General features: G+C 36.7%; 1 protein-coding gene across 1 annotated transcript; it reads right to left on the minus strand.

Annotated features, from left to right (window-relative positions):
- Positions 1-257: 257 nt before the first annotated feature.
- Positions 258-9,450, minus strand: LOC107786400 (peroxisomal fatty acid beta-oxidation multifunctional protein AIM1-like). Its single transcript, XM_016607867.2, has 18 exons — positions 9,193-9,450; positions 9,018-9,089; positions 6,746-6,808; positions 6,598-6,654; positions 6,393-6,460; positions 6,230-6,311; positions 6,074-6,129; positions 5,347-5,649; positions 5,042-5,128; positions 4,171-4,345; positions 3,882-4,003; positions 3,530-3,693; positions 2,745-2,999; positions 2,352-2,473; positions 2,153-2,274; positions 1,886-2,034; positions 1,321-1,459; positions 258-611 (listed from the first exon to the last, which is right to left on the minus strand). Exons 1-18 carry the CDS (start codon positions 9,284-9,286, stop codon positions 564-566), a joined length of 2,178 nt encoding a protein of 725 aa, XP_016463353.2. The 5' UTR covers positions 9,287-9,450; the 3' UTR covers positions 258-563.
- Between the last annotated feature and the right edge of the window lie 6,288 nt (positions 9,451-15,738).

Raw genomic sequence — 15,738 nt, forward strand, 5'->3', positions numbered from 1 at the left:
ATCTTTCCCAAACGTTGTTATGTTAGGACTGTTTCAATAGAGTTTTGATGATTCTAATAGAAGCATATCTAGGGCAAGATTGCAACGTTGGAACTATCTTATCATACATAATTGTTACTAATTGTTAGCTATAATTCTACAAATGTTTCCTCAATTTGCTGACAAATGAAATTGTTCAAAGAAAGTAATATTTCCGTGAAAAAAAACTAGCAAGCATGTAGATGCTAAACTCACTAAATTACGCCTGATTAGTGCAATTTTCGACGTTATGAACTTCTGATCTACTTCTAAAACACAATAATTGTTATAGTAACAAAATAGAAAATAGCATGTAAAAAGTTGGAATTTTTTCCAACATTATTCAAAAAACTAAGCAATCCGCTACATCCTTGTCGACAGTCCACACCACTAAATTGGACTTGAAATTGGGTTGTTCTATACCAAAGAAGTTAACATTATACAAGCTGAAGAGGTCAAAGTAGGTGCGTCTCTCCAAGGAAATTTTACATTTCTATATTCCACTACGTCCTGTTTCCACAGTATCTGAAATTTTATTGCATTGCTCACATGCGTGACCTTGAAGATGAAGAAGGGGTAGAAGCAGGAGCGCTCTGCAGCACACGAAAAGATGTTATAAGTTAACATTTGAGATATGCACATAGCACGAACAGCAGGCAATCGGAGTTCAAAATGTGCACACAACTGCCAACAGTAAGTTGTAAGTCTCCCAAGTTGAACAGATAGTGATGAAATTAATCAAGAAAGAACCGCCAAAGAAGAATTCCTAGTGCATCATCCAAATTTATGAAAGGGAGCTAGCAATCCCCAGACCTTTGAGAGGTTCCTTACAATAAAGGCAGAACAAGTTATTCCAACTATCTTGTAGTTGGCAGTGGATATTGGCAGTGAATATTGGAGTTACTCCAACTCCAAAGTACGATAGAGTTGAAATCTTTCGGTAAGCAGCTCCGTGGCTGTTGCCAGCAGCATAAAATTATCTCCTCTCTCTTGTTTTTTCATCCCAACAAACTGAACTAAACCTAAGATGGTGCAAATTATAGCGACATGACTAACATCTCTGGTTTATGTGGTTTGGTGAAAGTGGGCTCATAATTATGGTGATGTATTTTTTATTATTGATACTTCGACTAATCTGATAAAGTAATAATTGTTACATCTGCCGAGATTATTATCTCAACTGTATATTGAGTCTTAATAATTCATAGGCACAAATCAATGACCAAATTGCTAGATGAGACACACGGGACAGGTAAAAAGATCTATATATTGCACGATAAATCTATAAGATCAAGTTCTTACCAAGGGAACGCCGTTTGCTGCTCTCTCTTCCAAGAACCTTGATGGCTTGAAGAAATTACCATATAGTTCTGACCACTTCTTGAGGCTTTTATATATATGATCAGCCCCAACTGTATCTGCCCAGAAAACAATGCCACCTCTGCAAAAGGAAAATCATTGTAAGAAACATTTGTTTTAAGAAAAAAGTGCTCGTTTTGGCGGGAAAAAGAAAAGACCAGTTACAAAGTGTCGAGAAAAAAAGGTTAGAAAAGCTGGCGATCTTTTGTCTTCTGTAAACACCATGATTTGGTAACAACTTGCACTTGTAGACTGTCTATTCCCTCCATCCTTTCCCATTCCTCTCCACCGATTAGTTTTAACAATCCCCTTGTCTCTTTGGTATACAATCTCCCCTAAGCATGCGAGATTACTCCCCGTTTATACCAAGCAAAACAGGAGATATTGATTTTGTGTTAGTCCCGTTGTTCACACTTCAAAAATCATTAGTTATCACAAGCTAGCACGGAGTAAATATTTGACTTATCCATGAAGCAAGTGAATGCTGAATTCACAGTAGAGAACCAACCTATAAGATGGGAAACTCATTCCAAGTACAGAAGCGACATCAAGGTCTGATGCCCGGACTACAACCCCGTCTTCCAAAACACGACATGCCTCGTTCACAACGGGAAAGAGTATCATCTCAACAATTTCTTGATCGGTAACAGATATTGGCTGCCACAGATTAAAAACAAAGAAACCGGTTATGGTGAGGGGATTTAGAATTTTAAAAACCCTTCAGAACCAATAATCAACTAATGATTTGAGATTTGCTTTTGTTAGCTGGTAATACCTTTCCTCCAGGCATAATATTAGTGAGCCTTCTGGACTCCTCAATAATTGGAAGCACTGAAGGATCAGGTTTTGGCTTCTCTCCCTTCTTGTAAATGTAGTATCCTTTTCCATTGTTTTTACCTGCAACACCACCAGTGTCAGTAGAAAAATCATTACCTAGAAAGCAATAAAACAAAGGATGAGACTTGCAATATTACCATTTCGCCCACTTTTTATTAGAAGGTCAAGCATTGGAGACTTAAATGTTCTATCAGGAAAAGCCGAAGTAAACTCTTTCCCTGTAGCAACAGCTACTCCATATCCAGCCAAATCCTGAAGCCTACAAAATGTTGAAGCAAATTATTTTACATGCCTAACCAACTTAACTATTGCTTGCAGTAGGCAGGCTGCTGTATGCGGAAAGAAAACTTGTTAGTGTTGATGTTCTAGGTGCATTTAAAAAATTGAATTGTTTAAGTACATAAATCATCTTAAAGCTGTGTAAGTCAAATCTACCATGAAAATTGCATTTGCAGGCTGCAGAGAACTGCTGACTAGTTTACTATCCCTCACATGAAAAAAAAAATGATAACTTTGTGGAAGAGAATTACTGGAATGGACCAATAGGGAGACCAAAGCTAGTGATTTGCGCATCAATCCTGTAGACATCTACTCCAAGATTGGCGAGAGTATGTGCGCTCTGGGAATATGGAAAGAATGTCCTATTCACAGCAAAACCAGTACAGTTTCCCACTACAACAGGTACTTTCTTTATTGATTTGCCAACAGCCATGAGGTCGAGAATTGCCTGTGCAGATGTCTTCTCGGTCCGTACTATCTCCAGCAGAGGCATCACATGAGCAGGACTTACCATAGCAAAAAATCAATCATAAGTGAAAAACAAAAGTGCTCCAACAGAATTATCTCAAGGATTTCTATTTAAAAATAAAAATAAAAAAGGGAAGGAGCAATTAGCTTGTTAGGCAGGAGTCTCTCACTAGGTTCTCCTCCCTTTTTTTAGATTGCTAGGCAGCAGTAATAACAGCTTTTGCTCTATATCTCCCCAATTTCTCTTATAAAGAACAAAATAACAAAAAGACGAATTGAAGAATATCCCAAATTTTCTGGGAGCAAAACTTAAAAATGAAACTATTGAGACATGTGAAAGATAATCTCCTCACATCCATATAACATTTTGTTCCACATTATTCTGTTTCCCATACTATATTTATACTTCTCTTTCATGTAGCGGTCATATTCCCCTCAACAAAACACATACAATATAATAACTTTTATACTTGAAAATCAGCTGTACAGGATCATAATGGTCAATTTTTCTTGATTAGTAGTGTTGGCCTTCAGTAAAGAACTAAAGTTACAGGGCAAGAATTCTAACCTAAAAAAGTGTGCCCCTATAACCCGATCTTGAGATCTCGTCTTTTCTCCAATCAGGTTGAGGTCAATGGTAGATGTATTGGTTGCCAAAATACAGTGAGGAGGACAGACCTTCTCAATATCACTGAAGATTTGTTGTTTTAGCGGAACATTTTCAATGACAGCCTACAGACAAAACAGGACTGTTTCAAATAAACTTACAACAATTTCAACATATTAAGGATACTAAAATTCTGGTCATCGCCATTTTTATAGCACCACGATAATAGAGAAGCAAAACAAAGAAGCAAGGAGGGAAAGGAAGAAACCATCCTGCGGAACATTACTTGGCAAAATATAGGTTCAGTCCATACCTCTATGACCATATCCACATCCTTAAATTCTGAGTAATCCAGTACACCTTTAACAATTGAGAGAGCTTTGTTTGCTTTGTCCTGCTGCAACTTCTTTCTCGCTACCAATCCTCGTATGTTTGCTGTAATATAAGGTGCTCCATGTAAGTTTCTAACTTCCAAGACCATAAAAGGAGTATCAATATAAAAATGGTCAAAGGGCCTCACAATCTCGCAATTTATCACAACATATTACCAAGGCATCAACTACTAAAATATAATAAGTTCCTGCTGAAAGAGTATCAATAACCTTCAACTGCTTTTATCCCCTTTTGAAGATACTCGGGATTAATTTCCTTGAGAATAACAAATATGTTGCTCAGAACTAGAGCGGTAGCTATGCCTGAACCCATTAAACCTCCACCTATTATGGCAACTTTCTTCATTGGCCTTGGTTTCAGACCAATATCAGATACATTAGGTACCTGAACCATTTAGTAAGTAAAATATAATTCAGAAATAAGATAGAATTGATTGTCCCATGGGGAAGCAGATATCCAAATAACTTTCTTAATAAAGTCAAACTAGCCCTAGAGCAGGAGCATAAAGGCAACAGGAATGATCAGATACAAATATAATTTAACAAGTACAGAATACTTAAATATATACAAGAGATCCAGAGTCCATGTTACTTCTCATTCGTGAAGTCATACTGGTAACAAACTTTCATTAGCTGACGCACATAAAGAAAAGCCATCCCAAAGTGAAACCTCAAGTATATGAAACCTACCAAATCAAGTTTGTGTAATGAAAAAAACAGAAGATGAACCCAACCTTGCTTCTCAACCATGCGATCAATCTTATCGATGAGAAGCTTTGCGTAAAGACAGACTGTTTTGCGCCCAACAGCTAATACCTTTCTATCTTTTAACATAAGAACTATGATACGAAATAATCTGTAATCAGATTTATGTGCTCAGAGTTAAATGTTTAAGAGCCACTTTGGAAATTGGAGACAAAGCTACAGCAGATAACAAGAGGAAAAAAAAAAAGATTTAAGCTTTAAAACTGCTAGGGAGCATAAGTTCTAGTCATCCACATTAATTTTATTGTTCATTCTTGCCTACTCAGCATTCTTGTCCATAAAGTTATCATGTTCCATGGTGAAGCATATATTGTACCTTTGATGTAGCCCGTTGGGCAAAAAATACATGAACAAGACCTCTTGACGTATCTGATAATACTAGGTCCTCAAATACTTGAGCTTCCTGAAAAAGACTCGAAACAAGCTTGTTAATCCATCTGGTCCACTTTTATCAAATGGCTAAAGACTGAGTTAGCTACCTTTCTATGACACTATTTGTGATAATCTGGATTTTGTTAACAAAAAATGGTTAAACTAAAACGTTGTCTTTTTCTGAACATACACATTAATTGACCATACGCATTATAGAACATACGCATTAATTGACCGAGCAATAGATACCTTGAGAACCCCATTATATCCACCATGGACTATGCCTTCTTCAATTACATCAAGGCATGCCAAGTGCTGAGGCATATTCCGAGCTGTTTGCTTCACTTGTTGCCTAGCCGACTTCAGTACCTCCCGTGCTTCTGAAAGGGAACCAATTTTGTCGGTCCTGTGAAGGGAACGCATCCAAGGTTTGCGCCGTTCTGCAATGTCAAGTGCCCACTGTCTAGCTACTTTCAACAACTCTGTTGAAGGGACAATTGCATCAATGAGACCTAGCTTCTTCCCTTCTTCTGACATTATTGGTTTGGACGTCTGCAAGACGTTGTTCACATTAATTAGGCTACAGAAGTTGTTCATACAAATCATTGTTTCTACATTGATTAACAAATTTGAGTAAAAAGCAACTTAATTATTCTGCATGTATTGCAATCACGGGGGACGTCAATGTGCGGACAACTGATTAAAGTTAAAACCCAGCAATCACAATCAGCCAAAAAACAGAGCTTGAACTAGTACATGTAATAAGGATGTGACATTTTTGCCCTTTCATATTTCTTATCCTATTTTAGTTGCTATCATGAAAGAAAGTCCAGAATCACCATCTAATGCTGAGAATAACTATGAAAATTTCTGTTTAAGATGATGCACCCGGTAAACACATTATTTCTCCAGCAGTTACTTTGAAAAGGAACTAATTGCAAATGGTTAACGTAAGGACGAATCACGAATGACTTACCATCATCATCTCAATGGCCTTTGACAACCCTATAAGCCTTGGAAGACGTTGTGTACCTTTAGAAGAAACATAATCTCTATGCTCAGTCAAAACTAAGAAAAGAAAAAGACATTTAACCTAAACGCAATTTCTATGAGCAGTAAGTGGCAGAGTTACCTCCAGAGCCAGGAAGAACTCCAAGGCTAAGCTCTGGCAACCCAAGTTGTGTTCTTGGCGCAGCAATGCGTGCATGGCATCCCTACCAAAAGCATGCATTACATTATTTACGCACCAGAGAAAGAGTTAAGCACATGCAATACATTTTATAGAGAACACAAACCAATGCCAATTCCAAGCCACCACCAAGACAAAGTCCTTCCACGGCAGCAACTGCAGGCTTCTTTCCATCTAAAGTTACAAAACGAAATGATCGACAGTATTATAAATAACAATTGGCACGAAAATGACACGGAGAAGTAAAATAAGAAGTTACAGTAAGTCATTAAAAATTTTGAGATCCTAATTTGGACCCACAGTCCTCTTACCTTCCATAGTGTTCACCACGAGATCAATAGAAACACCAGGCAGTAAAGAAATATCTCCTGCAATGCATATGAATTCCAATTTTCAAAAACAAGGTTCCTTGAGACACAATAACAACTTGCACAAAGATGAAAGGAAACTAATCATTACCTGTCGTATGAACCTTTTGGAAGACATTGATGTCAAAACCACCAGAAAACCTCCCACCATGTCCTGCAAAAACAATGAGAACATAAACAAAAAGGAAGAGGGAAGACCCACATACACAAAGCAAACAAAAGCAGAAAGGGCATGAACCATGAAGCAGAAAAGAAAATCAACACTGTTTTTCTTTGCCAAGGTACAGAAAAGGAAATTAACCCTTTACTGTAGCTTGTCCTGAAGAGAGAAAAACAACAACAACAACAACACCTCAATCCCCAACTAATCAGCATCTGCTATTCAGACCATTTCATTCCACTACTAGTAAATATTTGTACTTTAAAGCAAATTAGGGACTAGAGCTTCTCTAAATCTGCCGAAGCTAGTGTAAGTATAAGTGAACAACTAATCCCTACTAGTTGGTATTATCCATTTCCTTGTCTGCATCTTGTTATATTCTTAAGTTTGCATTAGCTAAGTCTGCATTCAAAGATAATCTAGTTAATTTCATTAAAGCAAAAAGGTCAAATTTGCCCATGTACTATTTGAAATTGAGTAGCTTTTGCTCTCTGTACATTCAGGACATGTACGACGGTGCTAAGACTCGGGTGAGGACACTAGGAGGGGACTCAGAACACTTCTCGGTTGTGATGGGGCTGCACCAGGGGTCAGCCCTCAGCCCATTTCTATTTGCCTTGGCGGTCGATACGTTGACGCGTCACATTCAAGGGGAAGGTGTCGTGGTGCATGTTGTTTGCAAATGACATTGTACTGATTGATGAGACGCGTTGTGGTGTTAACGAGAGGTTAGAGGTGTGGAGACAGACTTTGGAGTCTAAAGGTTTCAAGTTGAGCAGGACCAAAACAGAGTACTTGGAGTGCAAGTTCAGTGGCCTGACTTAGCTCAGGAAGAGGACGAAGACGTGAGGCTTGAGTCACAAGTCATCCCTAAGAGAGAAAGTTTCAAGTACCTTGGGTCTATAATACAAGGGATGGGGAGATTGATGAGGATGTCACACACCGTATTGGGACGAGATGGATGAAATGGAGGCTCGCTTCCGGTATTTTGTGTGATAAGAATGTGCCACCAAAACTTAAAGGTAAGTTCTATAGAGTGGTGGTCAGACCGACTATGCTGTATGGGGCGAAGTGTTGGCCGGTCAAGACATCCCATGTCCAGAAGATGGAGGTGGCCGATATGAGGATGTTAAGTTGGATGTGCGGGCATACCAGGTTAAATAAAATTAGAAATGATGTTATTCGAGACAAGGTAGGTGTGGCCCCTGTGGAGGACAAGATGTGGGAGGCGAGACTTAGATGGTTCGGGCATGTGAAGAGGAGAGACACTGATGCTCCGGTTAGGAGGTGTGAGAGGCTGGCATGGAAGGGCCAACGGAGAGGTAGAGACAGGCCAAAGAAGTATTGGGGGAAGTGATTAGGCAAGATATGGCGTTGCTCCAGCTCACTGAGGACATGACCATGGATAGGAAGGTGTAGAGGTTGGGAATAAAGGTAGAGGGTTAGGTGGTCGAGTATTGTCCTTGTTTGTAGCAGTAGCTTTGACACACCACTTGGTGCCTTCCGTAGCAGTTTTTTTTTGTTGCTAGTTTTCTGTTACTACTTGTTGTTGTCTTGTGTTTCGGTTTTCTGAATGCATTACCTTTTGCTAATTTTGTATTTTGCTTTGCTTGTTATTGCCCCTCCCCTCCCCCCTTCCTGAGCCGAGGGTCTTCCGGAAATAGCCTCTCTGCCTTTTTAAAGGCATGAGTAAGGTCTGCGTACACTCTACCCTCCCCAAACCCCACTTGTGAGACTACACTGGGTATGTTGTTGTACTCCTAGCATAGCTCCGGTAATTTTGAACCATAGTTACACATTTAGGGGTATAATTGAACTTCTATTTTTGAAGAATTTGGACAAGTGGAGCCCACCCATTTCACGCTGGAGCTCTGTTAATGACAAGAGCAACTATGAGATAATTTGCTAATGACAAAGGTATGAATGAATCAAAAGTGTCATGAAGGACAAAATTGAACAATTCCGGTTTCCGGATAGTACAAAGGCAAATTTGGACCTTTACAAGAGTAAATTTTACTAGCAACGATTACTAGAATTCAAACAAACATCAGCCTCACAAATTCATAATTCAGAACACTAAATAAATTTCTAAAGCTAATTAAGAGTACTATTTAGTGATACTAAATTCTATCCAAAATCAAACAGATCAAAAGAAGAATATTTTTTTTAAAAAAACGAATTATTAATAAAATTGAGAGCTTACCAGTCAAAACAATAGCTTTGACATCATTTCTCTTAGCTGCTTCGTTCCATTTCTCCTTTAATCCAGCAAAAACTATAATAACCAAACAGAACTTATAAATCAAAATCAAAACACCGTTTATATAAACAAACTAAAATACTTATAAATAGAGATGAATTTAATTATTTAAACTTACTTTGAATTGCAAGAGCATTAACTGGAGGATTAGAAATCGTGATAACGGCAACACCGTCAGTTCCAACTTCCATCGTCACTTTCACTTCCGCCATTGTAACGCCGTCAGTTCCGAAGGTACAAATTTTGGAAATTCTGTGAAACAAAAAATGAAGAGAAAAGAAGAAGAAAGTGAATATATTGAGGATTCGCTGAATCTGAAAGGGATGGATGTGACGTTGATAATGATGTCAGTTTTGTGCATAACAGCTTGTCGTTATTATTCTTTTTGTAATTTATTGTATTGTACTTTATTTAGATACTTCCGCTCGCTATTTTGGACATTCAATTTCTTAAAATGCTAAATTCCGTATCGTGGCTTTGTCTCTTTTTGGTTTCGGTTTATTCAACCATATAATTTCGATTTGTTCGGCTTGAATATTAAGTAGCGCATAAAGTCATAGACTGTAATATTCTTAAATAAGATACTCACAAATACGAAAATAAAAATATTATAATGTAGTAAAAAAAAAGAAACAAAAAATGCTAAACCTACTTAGAAACATAAGTAGGCAACTAAAGAAAGGTGAAAGGAAAGTATATTGGGAAAAAATGATAAAACTTATGGAAAACTATAAAAATAACAAAAAATAAAATTTAGAAGTTTAATATTTATGTTATAATCAATAATGTGTGTATTATTTAATTTTGTATATATTTCGGTACAGTGTCGGTATTTCGGTATTTCATGTTCAAATACGAAATACCATATCGAATACCAATTTTTAAAAAAGAACTTAAACCAAAATACCATACCAAAGTATCGATTATTAAATAAAATTTTTGGTTTCGGTACGGTAGTTTGGTATTTATCAAATTATGCACTTCTCTAATTGTATTGTACTGTATTGTTTGATGAATACAATATTTGGATTGTATCGTTTAATGTCGTTTCATGATATCATGCACCAGCAATATGAAGAATAAACTTGTAATATTATAAAGAAAAATTATGATATGAGATACAATTATTATATAAACAAGTAAGGTAAATAATAAAATAAAATTATTTAATAATAATAAAGGGTGATGAGAGAAAAGATAAGGTAACGACGCAACCACACCAAATCAATCGTTACATAAAATGGCAGATTTCGTTATTATATAACGTTAGATTTAACGATACGATACAATAAAATTTAATTTAAATAACAATCAAAACAAACATGCTATTTAAAATAACAATACGATACAATATAATAGTCATCAAACCATCCAAACAAGTTGTACGTCAAAGTTGACGTGTTGACTCAAGTAATGAGTCTTTTAAAATTTTAATTAAAAACAACGTGGAATTATATTTTCAAATAAAAAAATCTTGTTGTTTTTTGAGATTGAGGTTAAATTGTATTAAGGGAAAATGTCCAAATTTTGCTTAAATATTTTTTTTGCGTAATTTTTTGTTTTCCATTACACTTTTGATCCATTTATATTCTTATCGTTAGCACACTGTCTTTTTTTTTTTTTTAAATAATTTTTTATTAGTGAAGTTCCAAAAGTCTACATTTATCTGTCAAATTACCCTCGGAATAGAGTTTCATTAGGGGCAAATGTGAAAAAAGAGAATATTTCCTAATAGCTAAAATAATATTAGACAATTTTTTTACCTAATGATAAAGTTGCTAAATTTGGAATAGTACAGAAAGTACTATTCTTGCAGGATATTTCTCTATAATAGACTTTCTTGCAGAAAGTACCTAGCCCACATTGGTATTAACATTGACCCAATTTGTCCCATATGTGACAAGAAAGAAGAAGAGAATATCACACATATTTTCATGACTTGCACTATAAGTAAAGCTTTTTGGGACAATTTGGGAGTTTTAACCATGCATGATCCATCTAGAGGCCACAGGATAACTCATTTAAAAAAATCAAAAAGTGTCTTTAAGACACAACCAAATTGACTGGAATTATATCCTCCCTTTCATCCTATGGAAAATTTGGATTACTAGGAATGCTAACAATCAAAATAATTTGAGGAATGCTATTTTCTTTAAAAATGTTACTCAAAAAGCAGTGGAGTATAAGATGCTCACTGAATACAATTCGCTTCACATCCAAAAGATTCGACTTCAAATTAAGTGGCAAAGGCCTCCAAAGGGATGATACAAACTAAACGTGGATGCTACTCACAATAACTTCCAAAGCTCAGTATTCCGTAACAATAATGGAAATTGGGTCGTTGGTTTTAACAAAACCATTCATGCAACAGGATCACTGGAAGCTGAATTAAAAACAATTAAGGAGGGATTCAAAACTGCCCGGGAGTGGGACTTATTTCCACTACAAATTGAGACAGATTGTGCGGAGGTCATTCAAGCTATACTATATGGTAATAAACTGTTTGAATGTTGTTAATATTTGTAGGTCGTTAATGCACCAAGGGAAGGTGACCCTCCTCCAGTACACTTTTAAGGAACGCAACAGTGTCGCCCACACCATATCTAAGATGGAAGAAAGTCCATGAGTAAAGACGAAAGTATTTGTAGTAGCTCCAAATGTGGTTTTTAATCTTGTTAATTATGATGTAGACAATGATCGTTGTTTTGTTAAGTAATTATCTATGGATGCTTGCAATAGTTTAGCAAGCCTAGGCAATCAATGTATCCTAAGTGACACACTATTAGGCAATGATGTAACAAACTCTCTTTAATTTTTAATATATATGCTTCCCGTTTGCTCCAAAAAAAATATTTTTCCTTCTTTTAATGAAAGAGCGAGCTTTTTTGAAAAAAAAAAATTCTATTGGTAGAGTCAACAATCAACATCAATGTCCAGTATATGTTGCCAATTTTGGTAAAGACAAATATTTTAGCAATTAGGTCTTTAGATAGTTTCAGTAAAAGCAACTTTTAGCGTGTTTCTAGCTTACTATAAATGGGGAAGCATATCATGTAGTAGGGGTGGATATCGGTCGATTCGGTTATCAGTCCTTGTCGATTAATCGGTTATCAATCCTTATCGGTTATCGAATATCGGTTTATCGGTTATCAATCATTATCGATTCGGTAATCGGTTTACCCGATAAGAATAAAATATATCCAAAAAATTCATGTTTTTATTATAGAAATCGTGATCATATTGTTAAAAGAAAGAAGCTGAATTTTTTCTCTTAAGAAAAGAGGGATTAAATTTCAACTTTAGAAAAGAAAACTTTCTTTACATTTGAATATCTCAATGAATTATCTCCAGTTTCCAAATATATAAGTCAACAGGAGTAAGTAATAAGACATTTAATTTAATCTTACTAACTATTCCGTACATGTAGGCATAACTCACAGAAAAATAATAAAATCATTATCTTATAAATGCTAAAGAACCAGTGCAACAGAAAAAAATAAATAGAAAAACAAAAATTTGAACAATTAATTTTTTAAAGTTTAAAACTAAAAGATCTTAATTGAAGAATGAAGATGAGAAATTTAAAAAAGTAAAAAACTTACGCTAAGGATTAAGGTATGAAGATGAAAGTAATTGTTAAAAGAATTAAGAGAATGAGAGAATGAATCCATAAGGTGGCTTTATATACTTAATGGGGAAATTATAATTTTGATAAAGCTTATTGGATTATCGGTTAAGCCATTAGTAAAATTAGGCAAATTGATATCCGAACCGATAACCCAATAGTCAAATAATATTAAACCATTACTTAACTATTTATCTAATAACCCGATATGAATAACTCTATAACATTTTATCGGTTCGTGCTATTGGTTATACCCGATATATGCCCAGCCTTAACATGTAGTCGTAGATGTATTACATTGTATTATATCGTATTGTTATTCTAAATATAATGTTTGTTTTAATTGTTACTTAAATTTTATTGTCTCGTTAAATTTATCGTTACATAACGACAAAAAGTGCCATTTTATGAAATGACGAATTTAGTGTGGTGGCGTCATTGCCTTGCTTTTTTTTTGTCTCATCTTGCTCTTCCTTATTATTAACTAATCATATTTTATCCTTTACCCTACTTTTTTATATAATTATTTTACTTCATGTCCTATTTTTTCTTAGTAATGATGCAATTTTATTCTTCATATTGTTGGTGCATGACATCACGAAATAACGACAAACGATACAATCTATCCAAACGTTGTATTCATTAAACAATAAAATACAATACAATACAATACAACAACAACAACATACCCAGTAAAATCCCACTAGTGGGGTCTGGGGAGGGTAGGATGTACGCAGACCTTACCCCTACCCCGGAAGGGTAGAGAGACTGTTTCCGGGAGACCCTCAGCTCAACAGGAGATATAATAATTTCAAAAAGACACGAAAGGAGAGATAGGTAACAACAAAAAAGCAAGAGAAGTGATAACAATATCTTAAAAGAGACCAAATAGGTGAAATGGAGTGCAATAATATAATCATATGCAAAATAACAAAATAGTGTGAACTATACCGCTAGCATACCTAGGCATAACTCTATCAGACTACCCGGTATAAAGAGGGAACAACTATGAACTTACCCTAGCCTACAACCCTAATGCTCGACCTCCACGTTTTCCTATCAAGAGCCATGTCCTCGGAAATCTCGAGTCGCGCCATGTCTTGCATGATCACCTCTCCCCAATTCTTCTTAGGACGCCCTCTATCTCTTCTCGTACCTGCCAAAGCCAACCGCCCGCACCTCCTAACCGGGGAATCTATGGTTCTCCTCCGCACGTGTCCAAACCACCTAAGCCTCGCTTCCCGCATTTTGTCGTCCACAGGAGCAACACCGACCTTCTCCCTAATAACTTCATTCCTTATCTTATCCAGTTTAGTATGCCTGTACATCCATCTCAACATCCTCATCTCGGCTACTTTCATCTTCTGGATATGTGAATTCTTAATTGGCCAACACTCAGCCCCATATAACATAACTGGCCTAACCACCGCTCTGTAGAACTTACCTTTGAGTTTCAATGGTACCCTCTTGTCACACAGGACTCTAGATGCTAACCGCCATTTCATCCATCCCACCCCAATGCGGTGCGTGACATCCCCTCGACCTCCCCATCACCCTGGATAATAGAACCTAGGTACTTGAAACTTTCTCTCTTGGGGATAACTTGTGAGTCGAGCCTCACCACCCCGTCCGTTTCCCCCGACATACTGCTGAACTTACACTCCAGATATTCCGTCTTGGTCCTACTCAACTTGAAACCTTTGGACTCCAGAGCCTGCCTCCACACCTCCAATCTCTCATTAACACCACTACACGACTCATCGATCAAAACTATATCATCAGCGAACAACATACACCATGGAACCTCCCCTTGAATATGGTGTGTCAAGGCATCCATCGTCAGAGCAAATAAGAAAGGGCTAAGCGCAGATCCTTCGTGTAACCCCATAATCACCGAAAAAAGCTCGGTGTCACCTCCCGCAGTTCTGACCTGAGTCTTAGCTCCATCATATATATCCTTTATCGATTCAATGTATGCTACCGTCACCCCTTTCACTTCCAGGCATCGCCAAAGAACGTCCCTAGGGACCCTGTCATGCGCCTTTTCTAGGTCAATAAACACCATGTGCATTCCCTCTTCCTCTCCCTATGTTTTTCCACCAACCTCCTTATAAGGTGGATAGCTTCCGTAGTAGAACGTCCCGTCATGAATCCGAACTGATTTTCAGAAATAGATACCGCTCTCTTCACCCTCCCTTCCACCACCCTCTCCCAAACTTTCATGGTATGAATTAACAACTTGATGCCCCTGTAATTGTTACAATACAAAATATTATAAAATATTATGTAACAATAATCCAAACAAGTTGTTAGTAGTATGAGTTCAATCAACTCCTTAGAAAAAAATAAGTAAAAACTTAATTGCATTTTTTAAATCGATATATTGTCGAGGACCAATAGAACAGATTCAAAACCGTTCTCCACTTAAATATTAAGCTTTTGTCTATAGCAAGATTCGAATCCATAACATGTGCCACATCACAAGTTGTGATCTTACCACTAGACCAAAGCCTGGAAGCTTGATTTTAGTCTGTTGATCCAGGCAAATTCTAAGTCTGCAGGTTTTCATGATGCAGATATTTAAAAATGGGGGTAACCAGAATTATGGTAATTCACAATACGACTGTAATATACAAAAATGTTTCTTTTCATAGAAATCCAATCGAAACTCTGCTATTAAAGTTGATTGCTGCTAATTTTCTAAAGACTCACTGAATGAGCATTGACAAAAGTACAAAGATTAATTATTCTAAAGTCCCCGGGAAAGCATGAGAACAAGAGGGGCATAAAGAAAGGCATTTTTTCTTATTCTGAAAGTTGCGCAAGGATCGCAAATGGTATAATTTTTTAATATGCTGTATAAAAAATTATGGTATCGATATCAGACCATTTTCGAAGGGTAGCTTTGGCGTAACTGGTAAAATTACTACCATGTGACTAGTAGGTCATGTGTTCGAGCCGTGAAAACAGCCTCTTGCAGAAATATAGGGTAAGGATGCGGACAATAGACCTTTGTAGTCCGGCCTTTCCCCAGACCTC

This window comes from Nicotiana tabacum, chromosome 8 (assembly GCF_000715075.1).
Source record: "Nicotiana tabacum cultivar K326 chromosome 8, ASM71507v2, whole genome shotgun sequence".
Taxonomy (NCBI): domain Eukaryota; kingdom Viridiplantae; phylum Streptophyta; class Magnoliopsida; order Solanales; family Solanaceae; genus Nicotiana; species Nicotiana tabacum.

Excerpts from the sequence above, each read along its gene's own strand:
- LOC107786400 (XM_016607867.2), bottom strand. The coding sequence starts at position 9,286 with ATGGCGGAAGTGAAAGTGACGATGGAAGTTGGAACTGACGGTGTTGCC. Across the intron at positions 9,090-9,192 it reads TAATGCTCTTGCAATTCAAA|TTTTTGCTGGATTAAAGGAG; the intron begins GTAAGTTTAAAT and ends TGGTTATTATAG. Across the intron at positions 6,809-9,017 it reads CAAAGCTATTGTTTTGACTG|GACATGGTGGGAGGTTTTCT; the intron begins GTAAGCTCTCAA and ends TTGTTTTTGCAG.